This window comes from Dromaius novaehollandiae, chromosome 10 (genome assembly GCF_036370855.1).
Source record: "Dromaius novaehollandiae isolate bDroNov1 chromosome 10, bDroNov1.hap1, whole genome shotgun sequence".
In the NCBI taxonomy this organism is placed as follows: domain Eukaryota; kingdom Metazoa; phylum Chordata; class Aves; order Casuariiformes; family Dromaiidae; genus Dromaius; species Dromaius novaehollandiae.
In genome coordinates, this window is record NC_088107.1 from 1,874,688 (window position 1) to 1,898,011 (window position 23,324).

Consider the following 23,324-nt stretch of genomic DNA (forward strand, 5'->3'; position numbering starts at 1 on the left):
GGTAACGGCATCCTCTCTCCCCAGGTCTTCACGTACTGAAATCATCCCAGGAACAGCACGGGCAAAGAGGAACCTCGGAAAACACGCTGCAACGGAGCCAAAGCTGGGAGAGGATCGGCGCACGAGCTGCAGGCAGCGAGGAAGCAGCAGCTTTCCCAGAAGATGGTTTGGTGTAACAATTTTTTCTTATTAAAAAGCAGAATTTGGGGAGGAAGAGCTTCCTTTACCTTATTACCATCTACAGATATTTCAAACATGCACGTTTGTTCCAAGAAGGGTTTTATGCAGGTATTTCACAACACAACACTTAGATTCTTCTATATGTCAGAAACAGATCCTGAGAAAACCAGTGCAAGGAAATACTGTCTCAATCAATCATACAGCAATGGGTAATTATTTCCATTAGAGCAATTGAGAACGCTTTCTGTTATCTACTACCTCTATAGCAAACAGCATTAGTCCCTGACAAGTGTTCAGCCTTCTCCCTTCTTGTCAGCCACTCTCCCACGTCAAACAGATCCCCGGACCACTGCTTCTCATTTTTAACTGCATGCACCTTATGAATTACAGACGTGCATACGTAGAAAGGATCAGCAGGGTATCGGAGGGCTGCTTGAGGCATGGGGCGTAGCATAACAAAAGACTCTTTTTTTCCTCTCTAACACGTGCACATCGGTTCACATATTGGTTGTTTTTGACCGAGGTCAGCTACCAGCAGCGCGACGGAGCAGACTCCATCTGGTGCACCTTCTCATGCTGTTTTGAGTTGCAGGTTCAGAGCTTTAGCCATAATGGACACAATCCCAAGGTGGGAGATTAAAAGCATTTACCAGTTCATGAGATGAGCCACAGTGAGTTAAACGTTTTTTGCGTTTCCAACAGTCATGCTAAAAATCACCACGGCACAGTCCCAGAGACGCACAGAGCTCCAGCTTTCCTTCAGAGCGATACGTTTCAGACCGCAGGAGGAAGACACGGAAGATAACAGTTTACAGGAACACTAAAACCTTCCTAACTGTGTTAGAACATCCACTTGTTGCATTAAGGCCCCAGGTGGCTGAATTTGGCTTTGCCATTTTGCCCAACGTTCAACTGCAAGAGTCAATTTTTTTTTTTATTTATGCTGTAGTCCAACCTACCTGAGATATAAATAGCAGACACATTTCCCATTTCAGGAGCTAGCTTTCATTCTAGCAAAGTTTGCAGTTTAGGAGACAATATTTCTAAAGCTTTTCCCTTTCAGGAGACACGCTAGCCAACGCTTACAGTACCGTACAGTCTAAGCAGTGCTATTCTGCTTGGCACTAGACAAAAACTAGAGTTACAAACTAATTCCACATTCAATGTTTATTTATTTGTAATACAAATAGAAACGTGTGCCCAAATCTCACCTTAAAGTTCTACTCAGATTGTTTAAAAAAACCTACAGAACATTCTTTCATCTTCTGACAGTTAAAAAGCTGCATTTAAAATAAACAGTTTTCAGTAGCCTGTCAAAACAAGTGACATTTTACTGTTGGAGTATCTGCAACTTCTACCAAGGAGAAGTACTTTCTCAAGCAACAGTTTTATTATACAATCAGTTGCTTATCATAGAAGATCTTAGGATAGGACAATTTTTTAAAAATCAGTTTTAATAGAGATTATCATAATGAAAGGAGTAAAAATCATGGAAAAATTCTCAAGTCCAATTCAGGGAGGCACAGACTCCATGCTTATTGGAAAACCCAGTTTCAAGCAGCATCACGCTCCAAAGGAAGACTCTCTTTGGCGACAGACTACTCCATTAGGAAGATACAGCATTTGGAACCCAAGAGTGCAGTTTTACATACTTTGAGTTAAAAAGGTGCATGTTCATCATTAAAATAACAAGTTAAAAGCATCTTTGAAATGTTGGGACACACACAAACACAAATACCCTACAAGTTTTCTAGGTATCCATGCATGATCTTTATATATGAGCAACTTAGCTACATAAAAAGAAACCATGATTCTGGTTCATTTAGATCAATGTGCAAGTTCCTTTCTCAGAAGTTATTCAACACTTACTGTAGTATTGTAAATGAAGAGCTCTACAATTCAACTGTTCTTAGATGAACATACCCATAGCTGAACTGAAACCTGTATTTCCTAACAGAGCATTCCATCCTTCTGTAGCTGTTGAGAACTGCTGTTCAAATTTTAATTAAAAATAAAATAAAAATTTAAAATGTTACCAACATCTTCAGCATTAACTGAAAGGCATAAAAAAGATGGTGAGGTATGAGAGCAATGGGCTGCTCTGAGTGTGGAGACTTCACTTTTAGCCAACTACCACATAATTTCCAATTGTTTTTTCTCACCTCACTCCAAGAAGATTTAAAACTTGCAAAGCTACTGTGTCGGTAACATGGTGACATGGGCTTTCAGAGGTGCCTTTGTAAATAACTACTTAAAGCACTTGACTGCAAATTGTAGGTGAAAATGTATATTTGAAACAAAATATTTTGCACCAATTACATTTGTATTCCTTTCATTTTGTTTATAAAACAAGAGATAACAAAGCAAATTTTTAATCAAAAAAAAAAAAGACCAAAATCTCGAACATCAGATCTGATTACAGAAAAATTATGTGGCTTTTTTCCCCCCCAAGATCTGCATAAGAACTGAGGCTGAAGACTGAATGCAAAGGAACCAAACAAATAAAGAATGGAGAAAAACAAATCTCCGTATACATATGTATTCTGTCGTCTGCAGTAGATGTCTTCACGGAATAGCACCACCATGAAAGATTTTATGTAGCCTAGTGAAACTTCACAAACTCTTCCAGAGTTCTGGGGATCTGGTTTTGGTAGCTGATGTTATAGATCCGTACTGCTCGGGCAGCCAGGCACTTGAGACTCAGCTTCATTTGAGTTTTAAGGAGTATTTCAGATACCCCTGTTGTACTTTTATCGAGAGGAGTTTTCTTCTGCTTGTTCGTCATGTCTGTATGCGCCCCAGCCTCCACCAGGCTAATGATGATGGAATGCAACGTCAAGAAGTCACTGATGGGCCTGTGGTACTGGACGATGATGTGGAGCGGGCTATTTCCTTCGTTGTCCACCGCATTCACATCAGCCCCACAGTCTAGCAGGAGTTTTGTGACAAGCGCGTTGGGAAAGCTGCAGACGTCATTCGTGTGGAAGTCATCCACCGGCGTGCTGGAATTGACAGCATGATGCAGCAAACTGGAGCCATCCCGAGTCCTGGGATCGAGATGGATCAGGTTATAAATTTGTTTGTTGATTCGCGACTGATCCTCTTCGCTGCACTGGGTCTTCGTAGAGATGCAGACTAAGTAGAGGAAGGTGAAAATATTGCATTCGTAGTTGTCCATGGCTGTGTGGATGTCAGTGTCTTGCGTGGTTTTGATCCTGGACATTCCTTGTTCTATTTCCAAGACGCTGCACCTCAGAACGCTCTCGATGTCCTTGGCTTTAACGGGCTCGTTTAAGTGTATCATCTGAGAAAACACTTGAGCAAACCTCAGGAGATCCTTATGAGTATTCCTATTGCCTTTCTGCCTTAAATGCAACGCATGGAGCCATAACTTGATACACTGTTCAAACTCCATGTTATCTGCATAAACAGCCCCACGGTAAATAATGGGGTGAGAAACATCGATATTGTCCGAGCCCAGAATTCTTTCACGCACAATGAGGCCTTCCATGTGAAGGGCATCTCTGTCCTGCCTAATAGACTCTAATTCCTGAGGAGTTCTGCATTCAGTTCTGTTTCCATAAGCTTCAATTTGTGGAAGAACTTCTTTTTCAATTATATTCTCGCTGTCTCTGTACCTCTCCAGCATGGCTAAATATAAATAGTGATAAGTCTTCATTATATCATAATTTTCTCTGTCGTTTGCGAACGAGGCACCCAGAAGTTCCAAAGCTTCGATCCTGCTTCTTCGATCGCAGTCGGCGTGGGCAAGCAGCAGCTCCACGACGTCTGCCTTGCAGCTCTCGGCAGCTACTTTGAGAGGAGTCATCCCGTGGCCGTTCACCATCATCGCCGCCTTCCACTTGACCAGCTCCCGCACTATCTCCAGGTGGCCAGCTTCAGCTGCAAAGTGCAACGCTGTCGCACCGCAGTGGGCTTTGGCATTGGGATCGGCGTGCTGCTCGAGGAGGTACCTCACCACATCCGTGTGGCCCTTGTAAGCCGCGATCATAAGGCAAGTGTTGTCGTACTTGTTGGCAATGCTGATGTTGGCATTGTTTTCTACCAGGTATTTAACAATGTCCAGTCTGCCATCAAAACACGCAGCCCGCAGGGGAGTGGAATTGGTCACTGTAGTGTGGTTCACATTGGCTCCGTGACTAACGAGCAATTTGACAACTTCGAAGTGTCCAGCTCCTGCTGCACACCAGAGAGCTGTGGCTCCATCAATGACAAAGCTGAAAACATAAAGACAGAAAGAAGCAGTTAAACTGCTGCATTTTAAAGAGAGCTGAATCCTTCAAAGACAGCTGAACCATATGCAAAGCAGCACATACCTAGCCATTAAAGATATTTTATAGCCATCCTGTTTTTATACTTGAAGGAACTTACCAGAATGGCCAAGGCAAAAGAATGAGACTTATCAAGTACACAGACCTCCTGAAGGAAGAAACCTTGGAAGTTGAGACTTCAAAGCAGCCAGGGGGTTTAGCCACATTTTCCACTCGCGCTTCCTGGGCTGCTTTGAAGATCCCACCTCAAGCTCCAGCCCCCAGCCCACCCAGGCCTCCGGAAGAACGGTTACGAGAACTACCGTCAATTTGATCTCGCCTGTGAGAAACGGACACGTTAGAGGGAAAATTTAACGTTCACATATTGACAAAAAGAGAACAAAACACAGATGTGAATAAAGGTGTAGCTATACAATATACTGCCTTTGGCAGCAAAGCTGGCTTAAGAAGTTCATATCCTATCGCTTGCTCTCCGCCCCGTGCTGCCATTTGCCACCCCTTCCGCTGTGCCAGTGTCTGTGAGACCACGCTGTAAGCCAGATCAGCAATCTGTCTAAGAAAAAATAAAAAAGCAGAGGTTATTCTAAGCAGTTTTGTTTCAGAGATCTGGTTTACATTACGGCTCTGTAGACAGCTTACTGGCACTCATAATAAGGGGACAGTTAGCTTTAGCAAAGGAATCACAGTTTCTTAAGCTGTTTTCATTCCCAGATCCAACATGTTGCATAATTACAAAGATAAAGGCTGATGTTCTTTCCATTCCACCACGTCTTTGAAGTAGCACTTATATGCAGAAACAGGAGGCGTTCACACCGCAGTTAATACACACTCAAAGCACATCCCAAACCACAGAGGAAGGACAAATATCTTATTTCCACATGCCCACACGGTCACGTTTTCCAAAGTTAGAACACTGTAACACACCAACTTAATTTTAACAGTGATTTTTGTCACTTCACAAAACTCTGTTGTAGCCTAGGAGGAACAGTTGCGTGGCTAGCTGTAGCTCCAACACCCCTAGGCAACGCTTCAGAGGCCACGTAAAAGCTCTGGAATGCAGAAATGTCTACAGAGCAGATGTGGCTACCTTTAGTCACAGTAAGAAGTTATTTATTTTGCAAAATAACCACACTAAAGCACTTTTATACTAAAATAGGAGTAGAGATCTCAGAGTCAGGACCTAAGATTTGTTAACAAAGTACTTTCTAGGTGTGCTACAGGTATATATATTCACAATTCCAAAGCTTGGAGGCCAAACAAGTGGATTTTCTGTATCATCTTATGACAGGAGGAATGCAAATAACGCCAGCTGTGATCTGGGGACACGTGCCACCTCTCTCACCAGGCTGCCCCCCCTGCTCCGGCAGAGAAGAGGTGATGGCACACTGCGCCCATTGTGCCTCAAACAACACTTCCTTTAATCTCCATCAGGCAGCAGCTCTGGCAAGCAGAGCCACCAGCCCATCAACGCCCAGCACTAGAAAAGAGAAAATGCAGCAGCAGAGCAGGGCCCTTTCTACCACTTTCTGCCAGCAGCGGCCCTTCCTCTGTCTAAAATCAGCACAGACCCCCCTCGCCCTAGCCGTTCCCAATTTTTGTTTGGGAAAGGAGGGCTGGAAGAGAATAGGAAAAAACCACACAAGCAAGTCAGCCTCTCCCCCTTCACCCAGCATATGAGAATCAAGTGAGTTTTTCCCTAGTTAGGTGGAGCTACACAGACCTAACTGCAGCCCATCAAGCAGGAGGCAGACGGAAGTCATCAGCGGGGACCCACCACAAGTCCTCTGACGTGAGCTCTCCTTTCTAATACCTGTAGCGTGCAGTAAGCAACCTGCAAAACCTGAAGCTGTTCGTAAGACAATGTAGCTTCATGATTAGTCAGCCTCGCTTTTAAGAATCACAGATGAGCAAGTACTTGCTGAGCACTGTGGGAGATCTTAAAAACAAGAAAATGACGCTAATGAAAACAAAGTTCAGAAATGTGTAAATACAACAGCCTGCAGTTGCAACCTGAGGACAGGTAGCATCACTTCAAAAGCTAGTAACTCTTCAGTACGTAACATCCACTGTACCAAAATACGCACGTGAGTGCTGTCAGGAAGTTAAAATTCGTTTAGGAGCAGGCTTGCTGCAATGACCGAGCCACATTTCGCAGAGCAGACTCATTTACAAATACAATTTGACAACACAGCGTCTACATGCAGATGTTGGCTACAAGAGCGAGCTGCTATCAGCAGTGAACATTTCCTTCTTTTCCTAAGCCTGCTGGCCTGCCACAACAAACACCCCGGCGTGCCATGCGCCTGGACAACCCGTCTTCAATCAGCTCCCTGAGACCAGAAACCGGCCTTTTCCAAGAACAGGAGCACAAACACCACTGTGCTGGCCCCATCCCAGCTGGAGGCCAAGCATTCCCTTCCTCCTGCCTCCCTCTGCCGTTTCGCACGGACGGTACACTTTTCTTCACCTCCCATCTCAACACGTCACGTATCGCCCCGGGCCATCCGGCACATGGGTTTTCAGCGGTGAAGGAAGGGGCGATCCCTGCGCAATTCATACATTTGTCCAAACCGGACATGGAAAAAGGCGCAACGGGAGCAGGCAGAGGCCTGGCTCTCGCCGCACAGCCAGCCCTCACCCTGCGCTCACCGAGCCCCTGGGGACGCCGAGGCCCCCGCAGCACCGGGTGATGTCACAGAGCGGCACGTTTTGGTGCAGCCGGGGGGAAAAGACACCTGCCCACACGGCCCCCGGCTGCGGCGAGGCCATTATCCCTTCCGTAACTTCCGCTGGGGAATTTCGGAACTACAAAGGCACCTACGGCTCCTGTGGCCGTGTTACAAACGTCAGCTGAAGGAGCGGTGGTCTGTAAGGTGCTCCAGTGCCCGCACAGCTGCTCACGGCTTTCCCGGCCACCAGCTGAGCAATAAAAAGAGGGTGATTAGCTTTGGCGACTCACAGGACAGTCACGAACGCACCGGAGGCCGGGCTGAACCAGGCCCTTCGTGTCAGCGGGCCCGGCCTGGGAGGAAACAGGGCAAGGCGAGGCGCTCTACGTACCCGTCGAAGCGGACCGTGCCGGTCTGCTGGGTCTGCACCCGGTAGTGCTCCAGGAGCAGGCGGACCACCTTGGTGTGGCCGTTGCGGGCGGCGATGATGAGCGGCGTGGAGCGCTGGCCGCCGTGCTGGCTGACGTAGCCCAGCAGGTACTTGATGTCGCTCTCGGAGCGGTTGAGGAGCAGCGCGGCCAGGGTCAGCACGCGCCCCTCGCTCGCCGCCTTGTACACGTAGCCCGCCAGGCCCTCCATGGCGGCCTCCTCCTCCTCCCGGCTCCGGGCCCGACGCCCGGGCCTGCCCGCCGCCGCCGGGGCTGGGGCCACGGCCGGGGCGGTCTCTCCCTCCTCCTCCTCCTCCGTCCTGCCTCGGTGCCCGGCGGGGGGCACATGCGGCCCCCTCGGGGCGAGCCGCCCCCCGGGCCCGGCCAGCCCCTCCGGGCCGGCGGCGAGGCGGGGGAGCCCCAGCGCTCACCGCCGCCTCAGCCGCCCCGCGAGGCCCGGCTGCGCCTGCCCGTCCCGGGCCCTCGGCCCATCCCCGGGGCCGCCCCCGCCGCGCAGCTCCCCCGGGCCCGGCGCCGGAGGGGGGACGCGAACCCGCGGCCTCAGCTCGCGGCGGCGCCCCGCGCACCTCCCCTGCCCCGTACGGGGGCCCGCAGGGGCCTTCACACGGCGAAGACGCGGAACGCGCCCCGCCTCCCCGCAGCGGGCCGCGCTCTGGTCGGGCCGGCGGACGGGGGGCGCCGCTACGGGTCGCCGGAAGGGACGCGCGGCGCAGACGGGCGTCCCCGGGCCGCTCCTCCCCCCGCCGCCGCCGCCGCCGACTCCGGAAGCGAACCCGGAAGAGGAGCGCCGCGCCCGCCGCCGCCGGGAAACAGCGGCGGCGCAGAGGCGTTCCGGGGTGGGCCGGCGCCGCTAGGCCGCGGCTGGCCCCGCCCGCCCGGCCCCAGGGCGAGCACCGGCTCCCCAGTTCCCTCCCGCCCTGTGGGAGACGGGACTCAGCTCCCCAGCGGGCCCCCGGCCGGGGAGGGACAGGGGTTCATCCCTGGCCGCCAGGCATGAAGCCCCCCGGGAGCGACTCCCGTCCCGTCACCCCTCCGCAGCGTTGTGAGGCCCCTCTCTGAGCCGGGAGCGGGACCGAACCCGTCCACTGCCCCGTCTCCCCGCTTTGCACAGAGCATCTCTTTTCCAGAAGCCCTCTGGAGCTGTGCCGCGCAGCGGCTCGTCACGCGAGACGAATAAATGGCGTCGTGAGTAAAGCGATACGCTAATTGCACGGCTGCCCATTACGTGCTGTCGTTGTAAGGGGGATACGGTATCAGCCGTATTAATAGTTAATCTGAAATCATGCAACTAGAGCCCCTGTGCTTTGTGGAAAGTTTCGTACAAGCGGGGCCATGCATTATGGATGGGAGCGGCGGCCCAGCTGCGCGGGAGGCAATTGCCAAAATGAGGCCGGCGGAGACGGGAGCAGCGCAAGTCAGGACACGGTCAGCTTGGACTTGTTCAGTCAAGAAGGATCAACTTTTAACAGTCACATAAACATGTACGGCACAGCTCAACAAGCCGGGTTCATGCTAAGTGGAACCTGTCTCCGTTACTTCAAGGATCTCCTCCACTTTTCATGGAAATTATTATTTTCCAACAATAAAAGCTGGGGGCATCTGAGTACTGCTCCTGTTCTCCACTCTGCTGGTAGAAAAGGTGCAACGAGGTTCCTTTTGAAGAGCACTAACGCAGCCGCTGTCCCTCCTCAAGAGCATCGCTCTGAGCACAAATTAAGGTTTCCGTTCCACAGCTTCTCGGAGCCTCTGTGGGAAACTACTCATTGCAGTCTGGACCACAGTCTGCCAGCGTGAAAGCTATTACACAGCTCCAAATTATTATCCACAGTTACCGTCTCAACTCTGTAGAGTGACACAGCCAAGGAAACAGAAATACTTACTTATCAGCGTAATTACTGCTAATAATCTCAGCTAGGAGCTGACCCTGAGAGGGCTTCGCTCTGTGCGAGCCGTTGATTCCCAGCGCGCTCAGCCCTCGAATGCCGAAGTCTGTCTCGTTACAGTGCCTAGGAGCAGGGTCAGAAGCTGAAGGGAAGTCTCAGGGCATCAAACCGCTTAGGCCATTACGCACCCCTTTCCCCTGACAAGCAGCACGTCTTAGACTGTATATTCATTTGAGGAGCTCTGCTTGCTTCAAAAACAGACACAGCTCCATTTTAGACCCTCAAATATAAACCCCAGGGGGTGCAAACTCTTCACTGCCTCACACTTCACCTTACCAGTGAAAAGCGAGCACTGTTTAGTCCTGACTTGATAGGATTTGACAAACATAGGGCAACAGTGAACCGAGCACAGCCGGGAGCAGCACCAACAGCTCCCGCCTTGCTGGAATAAAGTCATTCCCTCTGTGCTGCCTCCGGCGAGGGCAGGCAACCGGCCTTGCTGGACTTGCAGCTAAATGGAAAAATACGCCAGACGGGTCTATCAGAACAAACCCAGCACAAACAGATGCAAAATTCCTCCTGTGCTTGGTTCTGTCCCTTCTGTGTTTAGAGCTTTGAGATAAGAGGACTGAACAGTCAGTCCTTATGTTTTACACCGTTTGGCTGCAAAACACAAGCTTTTCATTGCAGGGGTAGTGGGAACGAGGCACACCACATTAAGTGATTTGCTCGTGGCAATAAGCCAGATCTGTAGCGATGTTTTACTACCGTATTTCAATTAAAGCTTACACTTAAAGCGATGCGGTGATTGCGTGAGACAATGTGCATTTTCCACATAATTGTCTATTGGCCTTTATTCACCTTTGAACCTGTTGGCCAGAAGGCGAGGACTCACCTAAAGACAGCGGAGGAACGTCAGGGCCAACAGGTTCGAGCCAAACAACACCCAAAGTGTTAAACATCGTCCTTCTCCCCTTCCGGTTTTAAAAATAGCAAACATTATCCCAGCGTGCTTTGGCCAGGGAAAGCTAATAGAATAAGCCGCCCAGATTTCCCATGCGGCGGCTCGGCCGCGGGGGCTGTTTCAGCCTTTTCATCCGGTTATTTAGCTGAGGAACCGCAGTCGGAACAAGCTCCTCCGTGCTGCTCGCCCAGCTCCCCCGGCCCTCGCCCGGCCCGCTCCCGCCGCAGCTCGGCCTCCGCCGCCTTCGCCCCCTAACTGCGTGGTTCTCCCTCCCTCCCGAAGCCCCCCCCGGGGGCTCGGCGGGCTCCCGTGTCGCGGGGGTTTCGGCGGGGATATCTGTTATAACGACAAGGCGAGCCGGGGCGCAGCGGCGCGATAAGCCGCCAGGCCTCAGCCGACCTCGGCCGCCCCGGGCGGGCGGGGGGATGTTGCCATGGCGACGGGGCCGCGCAGCCGCACTGGGGCGGGGCCGCCGAGGCGGGGCCCGGGCGGGCGGGGGGATGTTGCCATGGTGACGGGGCCGCGCAGCCGCAGTGCCGCCGAGGCGGGGCCCGGGCAGAAGGGGGCGTTGCCATGGCGACGGGGCCGCGCAGCCGCGCTAGGGCGGCGGGGCCGAGGCGGGGCCCGGGCGGAGCCGCGGCGGCCGGGGGCGGCCCGCAGCCGGGCCGGGCCGGGCGGCGCGAGCACATGCAGGGCGCGGCGCGGCGGCGGCCGCACCCGGCGGCGGCCCCGGGCTCCCCCCAGCCCGCCGGGCCCCTCTACCAGGGCAGGTGAGCGGCGCGGGGCGGCGGGGGGGAGGCCGGGCCCGGCGGAGAGGCGCGAGGGCCAGCGGGGAGGAGGCGCCGCCGCCTCGTCCGGGGCCCCCGAGGCCTCCGGAGCCCTAGCTCGTCCCGGGTGTCCAGACTCCCCCCCGCCTCGGCTCTTCCAGGCCCCCCCGGCTCCTCCTGGGAGCCACAGCCTTGCCGTGGACCCCCCCCCGGCTCATCCTGCCCCCCCGCCCCATCCTGCCCCCCCGCCCCGGATCTTCCAGTGCCCCCCAGCTCCTCCTGCGTTCCCTGGCTTCATCCAGGGTCCCACTGCCTTGTCTAGGATATCCCGGCTCTTCCAGGCCCCCCCGGCTCTTCCTGGGTGCCATAACCTCATCCCAGGGCCCCCCAGCTCCTCTTGGGGTCCCTGACCTCCTCCAGGGTACCATGACCTCATCCAGGATATCCTGGATCTTTTAGGGCCCCCTGGCTCATCCCAGGTACCACAACCTTGTCCTAGGGCCCCTGACCTCACCCAGAGTACCACCACCTTGTCCAGGATGCCCCAGCCTCATCCAGGTCCCCTAGCTCATCCACAGCACCCCATCTTGTCCCAATTACCCCAGATTACATGGAGAAACCCGGCTTGTCCAGGGTTTCCCCTGCCCTCTCCAGGGAACTACAGCTCTCCCAGGGTACCCCAGCCTCATCCACGGTCCCCCAGCTCACCTGCAATTCTCAGGATCATCCAGGGAGCTACAGCTCTTCCAGGATGCCCAGCTCATCCAAGATATCCTGGGTCATCCAAGGAACCACCAGTTACCTGGGGTTCCTCCAGCTCATCAAGGGTGCCCCAGCTTCACTGGCTCATCCCATGTATCCTGGCTCTTCCAGGGTACCCCAGCTCATCCGGGGCACCTCGACTTGTCCAGGGCACCCCAGCTCTTCCTCTGCCCATGAGGTTCAGACCGTGCACGTGGGTAGCGCAGCATAGCCATACCCCTCTGCTCACAGCACCATGGAAGAGCAATTTGTTGCACAGCCAGGATAAAGCGGCTGCTTTTCCCATAGGGAGGTGCAGGTTTGATGGTGCTGGAGCATTATTTGGTGGAAAGGCTTCAGCGGAGTTGTTCTGCAGAGGCAGAGGAGAATAATCTTCAGCCATCAAGGTGAAAGCCCATCCAGAGCATCTCTGTGCTCAAGTACCACCAGGTGTTAATGCATTTTAGCATTCACCAGAAGTGCTGTTTAATTTTGCTTTGTCATGCAAAAGTTAAAAATAGTTGCACTTAATTCAACACTTAAAGCTTTTCATGCTGCTTTTGTGCTCACTTCGCAGCCGCTGACAGCCTTCTTACAGGGATGCGCCAAGTTTTGTTAATGATGCTTTGCCTTTCTGTACTGCCTCCTCCTCTGTGTGGAGTCTCAGCTTTTTCGTTACTCCACAGATCTCAAACCTGAGAAATGCACCCTCAGCCAGGAAAGCACAGGCTATGGGGAGGGACACAGACTTGGCTTGTTCCCCACCTCTTCAGAAACCCAGTGTTTGACCTCAGATATTTGGCCCATTTCTCCACGCTTTATTTGCTATCTGAGTTTCTGCTTCTTGAGGCAGGGTCTTTGACCACTGAAAAGAGCAAGGCTATCCTTCTCCAAGATCACTTGGAACATGCTGTTTCCTCTAGTCTTACACAATTTTTGAGGGATGGTTGGGGGGGAGGGGGAAACTCACTCAACAGTACAAAACTGGGGTCATTGACCGTGCTGGACCACAGCAAGCTGATGCTTTGACTTCTGTTGTTACTAGGCATGGAGCAGTCAAGAACGAAGACACCTTCAAGACTTCTCAATTTCATTTTGATCTGTGGTTCTACTTTACTCTGCAGAACTGGGTGCTGGACTTTGGGCGTCCCATTGCGATGGTGAGTATGACAGAGGCAGGCCCGCTGGGTGTGTGCACTTGTTTAGGATATAGAATAGCCGAGTTGTGACGGTTCAACCCAGAACTTCCCCTGCAGGCTGATGGACTGTTTCTGCGCACTGCCTGCCTTCACCCAAGTGACATCCTTGAGAAACATGTTTTTGAAATCAGGACCACTGTGACATGCTGGTGCGAATAACTGTTAGCAAGCATGTTGCTCAGGTAGCAAGGAAGGTATCTGGGAAACTTGGAACCAAGTCGCTTATCCTGCAACTTTATGGTTTCATAACATAAAAACTAGCTGAAGAGTTGCCTGTAGGTCTTGAGTTTAGGAACTGCTGAGACTCCTGCTCACCCCATAATGCATGGCAGGACAGAACTGGTCTTTGCCTTCAAAGTATGTTGTTTTTGTTATTGTTGTCGTTGTTGCCAGCATCTGAACATGACAAAGTTAAACACAGAATGCATTGCAGTAGGATTCCTGAATGCCTTTTTCACCCGGCCACGCAGCTTCACAGCGTCGGCTTTTGGTAGTGCTGCAAGAGTGAATGGCTGAGATTTAAATACACTGTTCATTTAGTGCATGTTTCCAAAATATGTTTTAGCTATATGTACTGCAAGAAGAGTTAATCAAATTTGGTATTAACTGCTACATGAAGTCAAGTCAGCCGGTTGGCTGTTAACTCAAACCATAACAATTAGGAAACAGCAGCAATCCAAAACAAAGACTTTCTCTCTCACTGTCTTTCAGCGAGTTACTGGGGCTGCAGAGGTTTTGAAAGTAAAACACAGTAATTGCTCAGTGGGTCATGAGAATGTACTGATGCGCTTCTTTCCTCTCTCCTCAGATTATTCTACCTTTGGAGTGGTTTCCACTAAACAAACCAAGTGCTGGAGATTATTTCCACATGGCTTACAATGTTATCACACCATTTCTTCTGCTAAAGGTAAGCCTCAATGCACAAGTGTTTCATTTTTGAAATAATATCTGTAAAACCAGGGCATATAATACAGTTTTCTGCAGGACAAGAAACTTGTTCAACAAGTGTTGGTTACTCACAAACTCCTGCAAATGAGCCAGTCCTACTGTAGGTTAGAATTTTTCTACTCCAGAAAGAATTCAAGGTACCATCTCCTACAGAGCAAGGCAGTGACCATCTCCCCACCCTTCTGCATACTGACAAAAATGTTTTCAGCAAGTTTTACAGCAGCCACTCGCGGGCCACAGAAAGATGATTTAGTCTCTCTCTCTCATTTTTAGGCAGTTTGTATATCATGAACTAGTGGGAGTCCTGACTGGTTTTTCTGCCTGTTTTTCATAAACTGAAGCAAACATGGTCAGACTGGATTCTGAATGTGACCCTTTCCAGTCAACCTTAGCCTTTAACAGAAGCATGAGTTCCAGGAGAAGGCTGCAGAAATTTAAGCCCAGAAAAAATCATTTTGCTTATTAATCATATTTCCTGCATATACAAAGCAGATTATTTCCCGCAGTAACTCCAGCCACAGTGGAATTCTGATTCCTTCACCCTGACTGAGCTAAAGCATATTTTTAAGATGACATCCATCCATGGTTTAAAGACCTTAACAGAGCTGGAACTACAGTAGATTTTCTAAATTGTTCAGTGCTTAATTACACTTGCTCTTTGACATTGGAATTATGTCTTTAGCTTGAATTTATCTAGCTTCAGCTGCCAGCCACTGGATCATGTAAACCATTTACGAGGTTAAAGACTGTTGTATCATTAGAAATCTTCTTATATTAAATACTTAGCAGCTAGAAAATATGAGAAAGCAATTATAAATATATTTTAACCTTCATTAGCTAGAAATTGAATTATGTCCTGAGATGTAAATGGTTCTCTCTCTCCCAGGTCTGGGAATTTCTAAATGCCATTGTGGCCAAAAAGGAATATTCGGTATTCAGTCCTTTGGGGGATTTGAAGTGTATGAAACTCTCAGCCTGATCTGTCACAGTCTGACACAACTGATTTCTACAGGTTAGGTACTCATCAGGTTAAAATTTGCTGTCTTTGTCTTCCTGGGCAGCAGAGCATGAAGGACTGGTACACACAAAAACGTCATCTATTATTCAGGATACATTTCTCTTATCCAATGTCCTTTCAAAGGAAGCATCCAATCTTTTCCTCTCGTTAGATAAGAGCTTTCCTGAGCCTTTTATTCTCCTTGCCTATCTGTGAGTCCTTTGACATTCATACAGCAGTTATAGAGAAAGCGAGAGTTAAGCCTCAAAATTAAATACAAATAAGGAGCTTTTCAGTGCACATAGAGACCATCTATGAAGGGCTGCAAAGCTGATTTGGCAGCGCAGAGATGGGAAGGCAAAGGTCGCCACTGCTGATCCTCCAGCAGGGCAAGACTGACGCATTCACTCTGACCCTGAGTTTCTGAGGCTGACCTACCGTTTCCTCTTAATGCACCTTTCTCACAGAGGCAATGAGATTTTGGGAAAGTGGGGCTGACTTCAAACAACCAAGCCATGCATGCTTCTCTTTTATGAAATGACCCCCAAAGCAGTCACACCGCTGTTTTCTCTTAGTAGGTCTCTGCAGTTCATTCTCTGAGGCATAAAGAGAATGATTAAGCTTTCCATCTCCTGGGTCCCAAATCACAAAGTACCTTCATTGAGATTCATGCATTCTGAAATCTTCCCGCTTTGCAAGTGAAGTGGAAAGTTCCCTTCCAGATAGATCTTGCTTCTGTTCTCCAGTCTGGCTTGCGTGAGCTTGCCCCAGGCTCTGGATCACACTGGAGCTCCACATCAGCCACACGTACCTGTCTCCACCCAGACCTAAGTAGACCACAAAATGGTATGGGGAGCACTCCATCATTTAATTTGACTGCTGGTACTCAAAACGGTTGCCTCACTCACCATCCTGTTTTGTTGGTGAATAGATTTTTCCTATATATTACTTTGGTTTAAATGAAGCTTCCTCTTTAGAAGCAAATGCACAGAGAACAATGAGTCAAATTCCATTAGGGAGGGAAAAAAAAAAAAGTCCGAAAAGGGCCCTCTGAAAAACATCTAGCAGAGAATTAAAAATGAGCAAATGTCCCTTAACCGAAGGAGTTAAGGGCACTGTGCTCTCAGCTAGAGTGATGCTAGAGGTTCTTCTCACCACTGGAGGGCATAGAGAGGCTTTCAGATAGATTTAGCAAAGGAACTACAGAAAGCACCTGCCTTATTGTTCCTAATTAATCATGGTTTAGGTCATATCTGATGAATAAATCACTTTGAGTACTGTATTAGAAATGCTGGATGACTGACTCGGTCTGAGCATCGACCCTGGTAAGGGGTGCTGTTTGCAGAAAGGTTTAACGAGGCCATGAAGTCTGTTTTCATTGTTGCAAAAAGGGATAGAAGTACATACCCAAAACTGAAAGCCACGTAGGCTAATGGAAGTGCGTTGGAGATGTGTGTTGGGGTCTTAACTGCAATAAAAAGAGAAGCACCTTCTCTTCAGGTCCAGGCACACTGATTTGTCCATGATGGGATATGTTTATTTCCCAGCCAGGGTGCTAACAGCTGTGGACAGCAGCTCAGATCTGCTATGACAGCATAAGCTGCAGTGTTTTTTACAGGCTTTTGCTTGGTTTTAGATTATTTTTACTAGCCACGATTAAGTTAGAGAGGGCAGAATTGCTTATATCATCATGCTCCTCTCCTCATCCCTCCTCACTGTTCAACATGTCTCTACATTTTTAGCTCATTGAAAGATCCCCTAAGACCTTGCCAAGATCTATGGTGTACGTCAGCATCATCGTGTTTGTCATGGGAGCCAGCATCCACTTGGTTGGAGACTCTGTAAACCATCGCTTGATTTTCAGTGGCTACCAGCACCATCTGTCTGTAAGAGAGAATCCAATCATCAAAAACTTGAAGCCAGAGACACTGGTAAAGAGGCCGTGTTTTATACAAACACTTAAAATTATTAATTGCTTGTTCTTATTTAATAGTGTACTGTTCCTCTATCATTTTAAATCTGTTTCGTTGCATTTCAGATTGATTCCTTTGAGCTGCTGTACTACTACGATGAATATTTAGGTCATTCAATGTGGTAAGCATTTTACAGTGTATCGAGTGGCCTCAGAACATGACACAAGGAAAGGCAGATCTGTTCATAGCTTAATATGTAAAAAAACAAAACACAGCTGATAAGATATGGTTAGGGGTAATATTCTTACAGCTAGTGGGATTACGGTGGATTTCTCCCTTTGAAAATTGCCTGTTCCCACAGTTTTCCATCTCTGTCATCCTCACTGATATTTCTAGGACATGCAGTTTGATAGTTGCAGTGAACAGAGGAACAGCTCCTCTCTTCTCTCCCCTTAGTGGCCTCCTTTATGGGATGCCCAGGTGAAGAGACAGTTTATAGTGCAAGTTTAAGGATTCTGCAAACTCACTGACTGTGACCACCTGTGTTTTTGCTCCTCTGGAGGTTGACTCTAAAACAGCTTGATTTTTTGCCTAGTTTCTCCAGGATGCTGTAGACACTTGCTCATTTTCCTCCTTTATCGTGCATCCGTCGTGCAAGTGTTTTAGTGGAGGGCTGTATCTGGATCAACAAGGTCAGGCTCCTGCAGTATTGCAGGCATGCTGATCACCTGCTTGTGCCGCTGGAGGCTGCATCAGGCCCAGGTCTGCACAGTCCAGGTCTGCGCCCTCCCTGCCCGTGTGGCTCTTGCAGCCAGGCAGCGATGGTGGCAGAGCAGCAGCCGTCCATGTAGACATGTCCCACGTTGGGGGGAGGTGTGGTGGGCTGGTCTCACTGCTCTGCATGTACTGAAGACCCCAGAGAGAACTGTCTGTCCCTTTATCTGCTGCCAGATAACCTTAGGTCTCTCTGTATAGAGGAAAGTCTTTCTCCCATCAGGCTACTTCAGATTTCTCTGCTGTTCCTCAGGAACTACAAAGCAAGCAAATTCCATTCCTTTAGAAAAGGGCTCTCTTAGTTTGTTTAAATCCTGGTCCACGTCCTGCTTTCCTGTGGCTTAGCTTTTAACACAACACAATGCGCTTAAACAGCTTTTTGAGTCTGGGAGTGTAACAAATGCAATTGTTCGACCGAGCACTCGAACCCAGTGTTTGACCTAATCAGCAAACTCTGGCTTTTCCTGCGAGAGCCCCAGAAGTCTAATTATCTTCAGAAGCACTTCGCATAGTGAGGACATACAATAGCCCCACACTGGGCACTACCAGTTCTTGGCTTTTATTGACACAACGCTAATCTCATAGCGACAGCTGTGACACTTGCGGAGGCTATAGCCTTGCGTGGTCATAGCGTGACCCTACGGAGTTAGGCCCTGCAGTTTTTGCAGGCGGTCCAGTTACACGTTGCTTCACCAACTCAAGCACATGCGATCGGAGCAGGCTTGGCTGACGTCTTGTTCTGCTCTTTGGCCAAATGTATTCATAGGCTCGGTACAGGTATTGTCTTCATGCAGCATTTAGATTTGGGGGGCGGTTATCAACACTTGCCTGCTGGTGAAAGATTAGCAGAGCAGACGCATGTTTGGAAACTGAGGGCTAGTCTACGCTGAAGTAATGCAAGCAGAGTCAGTTACCACAAGGATCTCAGTTCCCTCGTTGCCTCCGAGACCATGATGTAGACATAGTGGATGAATGCCTGTGGAAAACCAGCCAGGCCGTGACACAGCAGTGAAGGCTCCAGGACTTAGTACATGGAGGTGCTGTTTTTCAGTCACACCCCTGATGGGAGGTCTGTTTCCATTCACAGGTACATCCCCTTCTTTCTGATACTGTTTATATATTTCACTGGCTGCTTCACTCCTGTTGAAGAAGAGAGCAGGATGCCAATGGCTGCGTTGCTTCTAATAGGGCCAAGCAGCCTTTATTACTGGTAAGTGCTTTTTGTCCTTTCTGGACAGGGGAGGGATGGAGGAGGGAGCACGTGCTCAAGGCACAATGCGGGTGTCTCTGCAGCATGCAGGCAGGAGCTCTCCATTCTCCACAGGGGAGTTTGCTGCAGCTTCTGCTGTGCAGGTTGCAGAAATCAAATCAAATCTGTTGAAATTTGCAGCCTGTTTAGCCTGTGCAAGTTGTCTGGGCCTGAGCTCAGCTGGGCCAGCCTTGGTTTCACCTGTCAGCGTGGTGCACTCTCTCACTGCTGGGTGCATTTCTTCATCCACGTTGTCCCCCACTGACTAATGAAGTGGGAGCAGGTAGGTTCAGCCCAGCTGGTTCGGCAAGGGCAGCACCCCCCTTTCTGGGAGAGGCGAGGCCTCAGCTCTGTGCTGGCAAAGGCCCGATGAGTCACAAGTAAATTTTTCATTCAGGAAGCAGCACAGAGGCTCTGGCTATACTCAGCAAAGGAAAGATCATCTGTTAGCAATGGAGAGCTGCTGCTTTGGGCACTGTGGGGCACCTCTCCATCCTACATAACCCTTCTACTGGTGGTCCCGACACTGGTGTATTCTGGAGACAAGTCCACTCCCTTTGCTGTGGGAGATGGTCTCTTCTGGCACTGATTCCACCCTGCACGAGTTGCTCCAAACCCACCTGATTAGCAGTCAAGTCAGTATTTTTCCTCCTCTGTCTCAGGAATCCTGATACAGAATATTCTTATCTCTGGAACTCAGGCTTTCAGCCTCCATAGTATTTGCTGTCTGTCTCCTCTTTAAAGCTTGCTAGTCACCATTAAGGGAGCTTGTGTTCTTTGAAGATTTTGGGGTGGTCACCTGGTGCCTGCAGCTCATCCACCGGATCTCAGGTTGTTCATTGGTAGCAGGGATTGTCTCGTCAGTCATCTGGAGGTTTTACACAGAGCGCAGACCGTTTGCGTGACGCTCTTACGCTGCCTCTTCGGCTCACCCTGCGGGTCCAAATAGCCTTTTGAGAGAGGTCTTATTTATTTCCCATTTTCATTAGCCTCATCTTCCCAAATGGTTTCCCTGATGGCAGCCAAACAACTTGTCATTCATCTTCAGAGACGATGTTCTCCCTTGCCTGTGGCTTTACCCCCTGCTGAGACTGTTTTTATACAGTAAATTAATTTTTGATAGTCAAAATCATCAGGATGATTTGGTCAGTTCCCAGTTACCCCATTGCACTTCCTTTAAACACATCAGCATGAAACTCTGCAGTTTGTGTGCTAGCAATTTAAGAACAAGCAAGCGTGATTTCTTCACTTCCTCCCGTCAGCCTGGCAGTTTCTCAGGGCAGGTCTGTTTAAGGAGACACCCGTTTGCCAACTCCACCTGCCCCTGCAGATGGGCCCTGTCAAGAGCTCTCACCCCAAATGTCCGGTTTCCAGTGTTCCCGATGAGCATGCTGCCTCTTTGGACTCTCCCAGGCTGAGGGCACTGTACTGATTCATGCCCAGGGGTCTGTGCAACACAGGAGGAAAAGAGAAGAAAAAAAGAGGAGCTGGTAATGATTATTCACCATTTCTTGTAGATAAGAACCAGAGAACACCTAGTGCCTCATCATGCAGCAGGTTTGAAGGAACATGAAAGAGTAGTGCTTGATGTAGCACGTAATTACAGCTGTGGGACTCTACCACAGGAAAGTTGGGGAGCGAGTGGCCTCAGAGCAGACAGACAGACTCAAGGAAGACAAGTTCCCCTGTGGCTGTCAGACAGGACAGCCCAGATGCAGCCTGCAGGTCAGGAAGCCTCTAAGCAGCTGATTATCAGTAAGGGAGGTGTGTCGGGGAAGGGTAACTTGCTTCACTGTCTCACTAACACCTTTTTCCTTAAGCAACTGAGACTACCACTGCCAGATACAGCACAGGGGGAGAAATGGATTTTTGGACTAATACCCACACGCATCCATGCATCCCAGTCAGATCCCAACCAGGGAGGACATGGTATTTATCATTTCAACCTTAGCTTCAGAGCAAGCCCTTCCGTGCTGTGCTGGGGCTCTGCACAGAGGAGGCACCGAGAGTACAAGGTCCCTACGTAATTGCGCTGTCCTTGTTTAAGACTGTCTTTGGCTCCCTTATTGATTTGACCAGTGACCTTTATTGTGACCCTTAGAAGGTACCTTCTCTGCTGTTCCTCAGTTTCCCTGTGTAAAACAGGGAGCAGATGGCTGTTACTGTCCCTGGAAGCAGTTTGGACAGATTCACGAAGAGCACCATCGACTTTAAAATCCCGTATTGGGTACACGTTTCTTTACCTGTTCTATTCATAAAACCTATTGGTAAATTACTGATGGGAAACTTGAAAATGATTCAGCTTAAAAGAGGGCAGCAGAGAGCAGCGCAGCTTTGCTTACCTAGGCGCAGAGCAGGGAGAAGGTGCTGAGCATAACGCTGGCCATCCGTTCACACCGCTCTCGTACGTACTTACCTCTAGCAGCAGAAGTCAGTCAGATGAGTTTCATCGTGGGTGCTCAAGTGCTTGGCTTGCAAATCCGCCCCAGGAAAGCTTGCCTGGGGAGCAGAGCAGTTCTCCAGCTACCGCAGAGCTGTCTGAGCAGAAGACGAGGGCCTGGGGTAGCAGCAGCAGGGCCAGTTCCTGCCGGCGAGGTCACAGCTCCCACAAGAGGCTCCTGGGGGACCCCAGGGTGAGACGTGTCACCCAAGTGACACCAGAAGTGCTGGGTGCTGCTGTTGCTCTGCGCTTCCTCCCAGCGGGCGCTAACGGGTATTTTTGCTTTGTAGGTATCTCGTGACAGAGGGTCAGATTTTCATCCTCTACATTTTCACTTTCTTTGCCATGATGGCTTTAGTGATGCACCAGAAACGCAAAGGACTTGTCCTGGACAGCAACGGGCTTTTTCTGTTCTACTCCTTCATCATAACACTGGTCCTGATTGCTGTTTGGGTGATTTGGCTGTGGAATGACAAAATTCTCAGGAAGAAGTACCCTGGCGTGATCTATATCCCCGAGCCGTGGGCGTTTTACACCCTGCACATGAACAACCTCCATGCGGCAAAGGAAAGTTTATAAGTTTTGATATTTTCGAGTGATTTGAAGAAAAAAAAAATCTAGTTTTTCTAATGTAGACATATTTCAAATAAATTACTGACCAACATTAGCTGCAAGGTGTATCATATGTTAACCAGCCCTAGCTGAGGAGGGGGTTTTTGAACAAAAGGGAAAGATGGTCACGGGGGCTGCCAGCTCTCAGCAGGGCAGTTAGCTCCCCCAGCTCCGTAGCAACCTCTAGCTTGTGACGGTGCAGTCCCACGCTGGACCTTTTTGGGTGCTTAAAGGATGACACCGCTTCCCTTGCTCCTCGGAGCAGAGACCCAGCAGCTGTGTCCTGCATTCATGCGCGCCGTCAGCGTTGCTCCGCGGTGGGACGTGATGGGGCACGTGTCCGCGCTGCTGCCGAGCGGCCGGTGCTGCCCGAGAGCCTTCCCCTCCTTCAGCCGGAGCAGTTTGCCAGGAATTCAGAGCGCTCTCGTCCTCCCTGCATCTTGGCACGGAGCAGCGGAGATTTATCCCCTCCTCCTCCTCTTCCTCCTACGCTGCTCCGGGCCTGGATAAGCAGGCAGGGGAAGGGCTTCGTGCCGGGGAGGAGGCTGGGTGCTGCTCCCCGACCTGCCAGCCCCGGGCTCAGCCGACGTCGGGAGCCGTCCACACGGGGCAGAGCGCTGGCTCTGGCAGGGTACGGGCTGCTCGGCAGCATCAGGCGAAGCCGCAAGCGTCCCCAGGGCAGCGGGCGAGCGGAGCTGGCAGGAAGCACCATCCCCGCCAGTGCTCACGCTGTGGCCGCAGGAGGACGAGGGGTCGAGGCTGGGGACTCGCTGCTCTGGCCACGCATGGGGCATCCCACATCCCTGCAAACACGGTAGTCTGCACAGCCACGACCCAAAACGAGCAGCGGGGGAGGACTTCCACTCCACACATGGCCTCGTTGTACTTTTTTCCCGTATCACGGCTCGCTAAGGCCCAAGTCCTCAGGTGACGGAGCCAAACTCCTAAAACTCATCAGCTAAGTCATTGCAATGGTTTACATCCTTAAAATTTGCATTAAGCCCCTGTGCAACAGAAACCCATCGTTAAAAAAAAAAAGTTATTAGCAAACCATATAGAATAAAAACGTTTGGTAAAAGCTGTGCGACTTACATTACTCCATGGCGCCGTCCCGTTGCTTGAAGGGTGAGTCCTCGGCGCGTGCCCTCTGCATTCCCACCCCGACCTCGGCTGCACGGTTCCAGCAGCCAGGAGCTGCTCGCGTGAGGGTTCGTTCTGGCCTCTAAATGTTTTATTCTCAGGCACGG

The 23,324-nt window shown here is 50.3% G+C and overlaps 3 protein-coding genes across 3 annotated transcripts in view; 2 read left to right on the forward strand and 1 right to left on the reverse strand.

Moving 5' to 3' along the window:
- Positions 1-2,215, forward strand: part of ITGA11 (integrin subunit alpha 11) — a 60,457-nt gene extending 58,242 nt beyond the window's left edge. Inside the window, exon 30 of the mRNA XM_026110727.2 lies at positions 25-2,215. Coding sequence (XP_025966512.2) covers positions 25-39 — 15 coding nt within the window. The 3' untranslated portion in view covers positions 40-2,215. The remainder of the gene's footprint in view (positions 1-24) is intronic.
- Positions 1,333-8,421, reverse strand: FEM1B (fem-1 homolog B). The gene is made up of 2 exons (XM_026110725.2): positions 7,533-8,421; positions 1,333-4,418 (listed from the first exon to the last, which is right to left on the reverse strand). Exons 1-2 carry the CDS (start codon positions 7,778-7,780, stop codon positions 2,783-2,785), a joined length of 1,884 nt encoding a protein of 627 aa, XP_025966510.1. The 5' UTR covers positions 7,781-8,421; the 3' UTR covers positions 1,333-2,782.
- Positions 8,422-11,040: 2,619 nt separating this feature from the next.
- CLN6 (CLN6 transmembrane ER protein) lies at positions 11,041-22,132 on the forward strand. Its single transcript, XM_064517847.1, has 7 exons — positions 11,041-11,207; positions 12,991-13,105; positions 13,953-14,051; positions 16,832-17,020; positions 17,128-17,183; positions 18,864-18,986; positions 21,756-22,132. The coding sequence occupies exons 1-7, from the start codon at positions 11,125-11,127 to the stop codon at positions 22,042-22,044; spliced, it is 954 nt and encodes a 317-aa protein (XP_064373917.1). The 5' UTR covers positions 11,041-11,124; the 3' UTR covers positions 22,045-22,132.
- Positions 22,133-23,324: the final 1,192 nt, after the last annotated feature.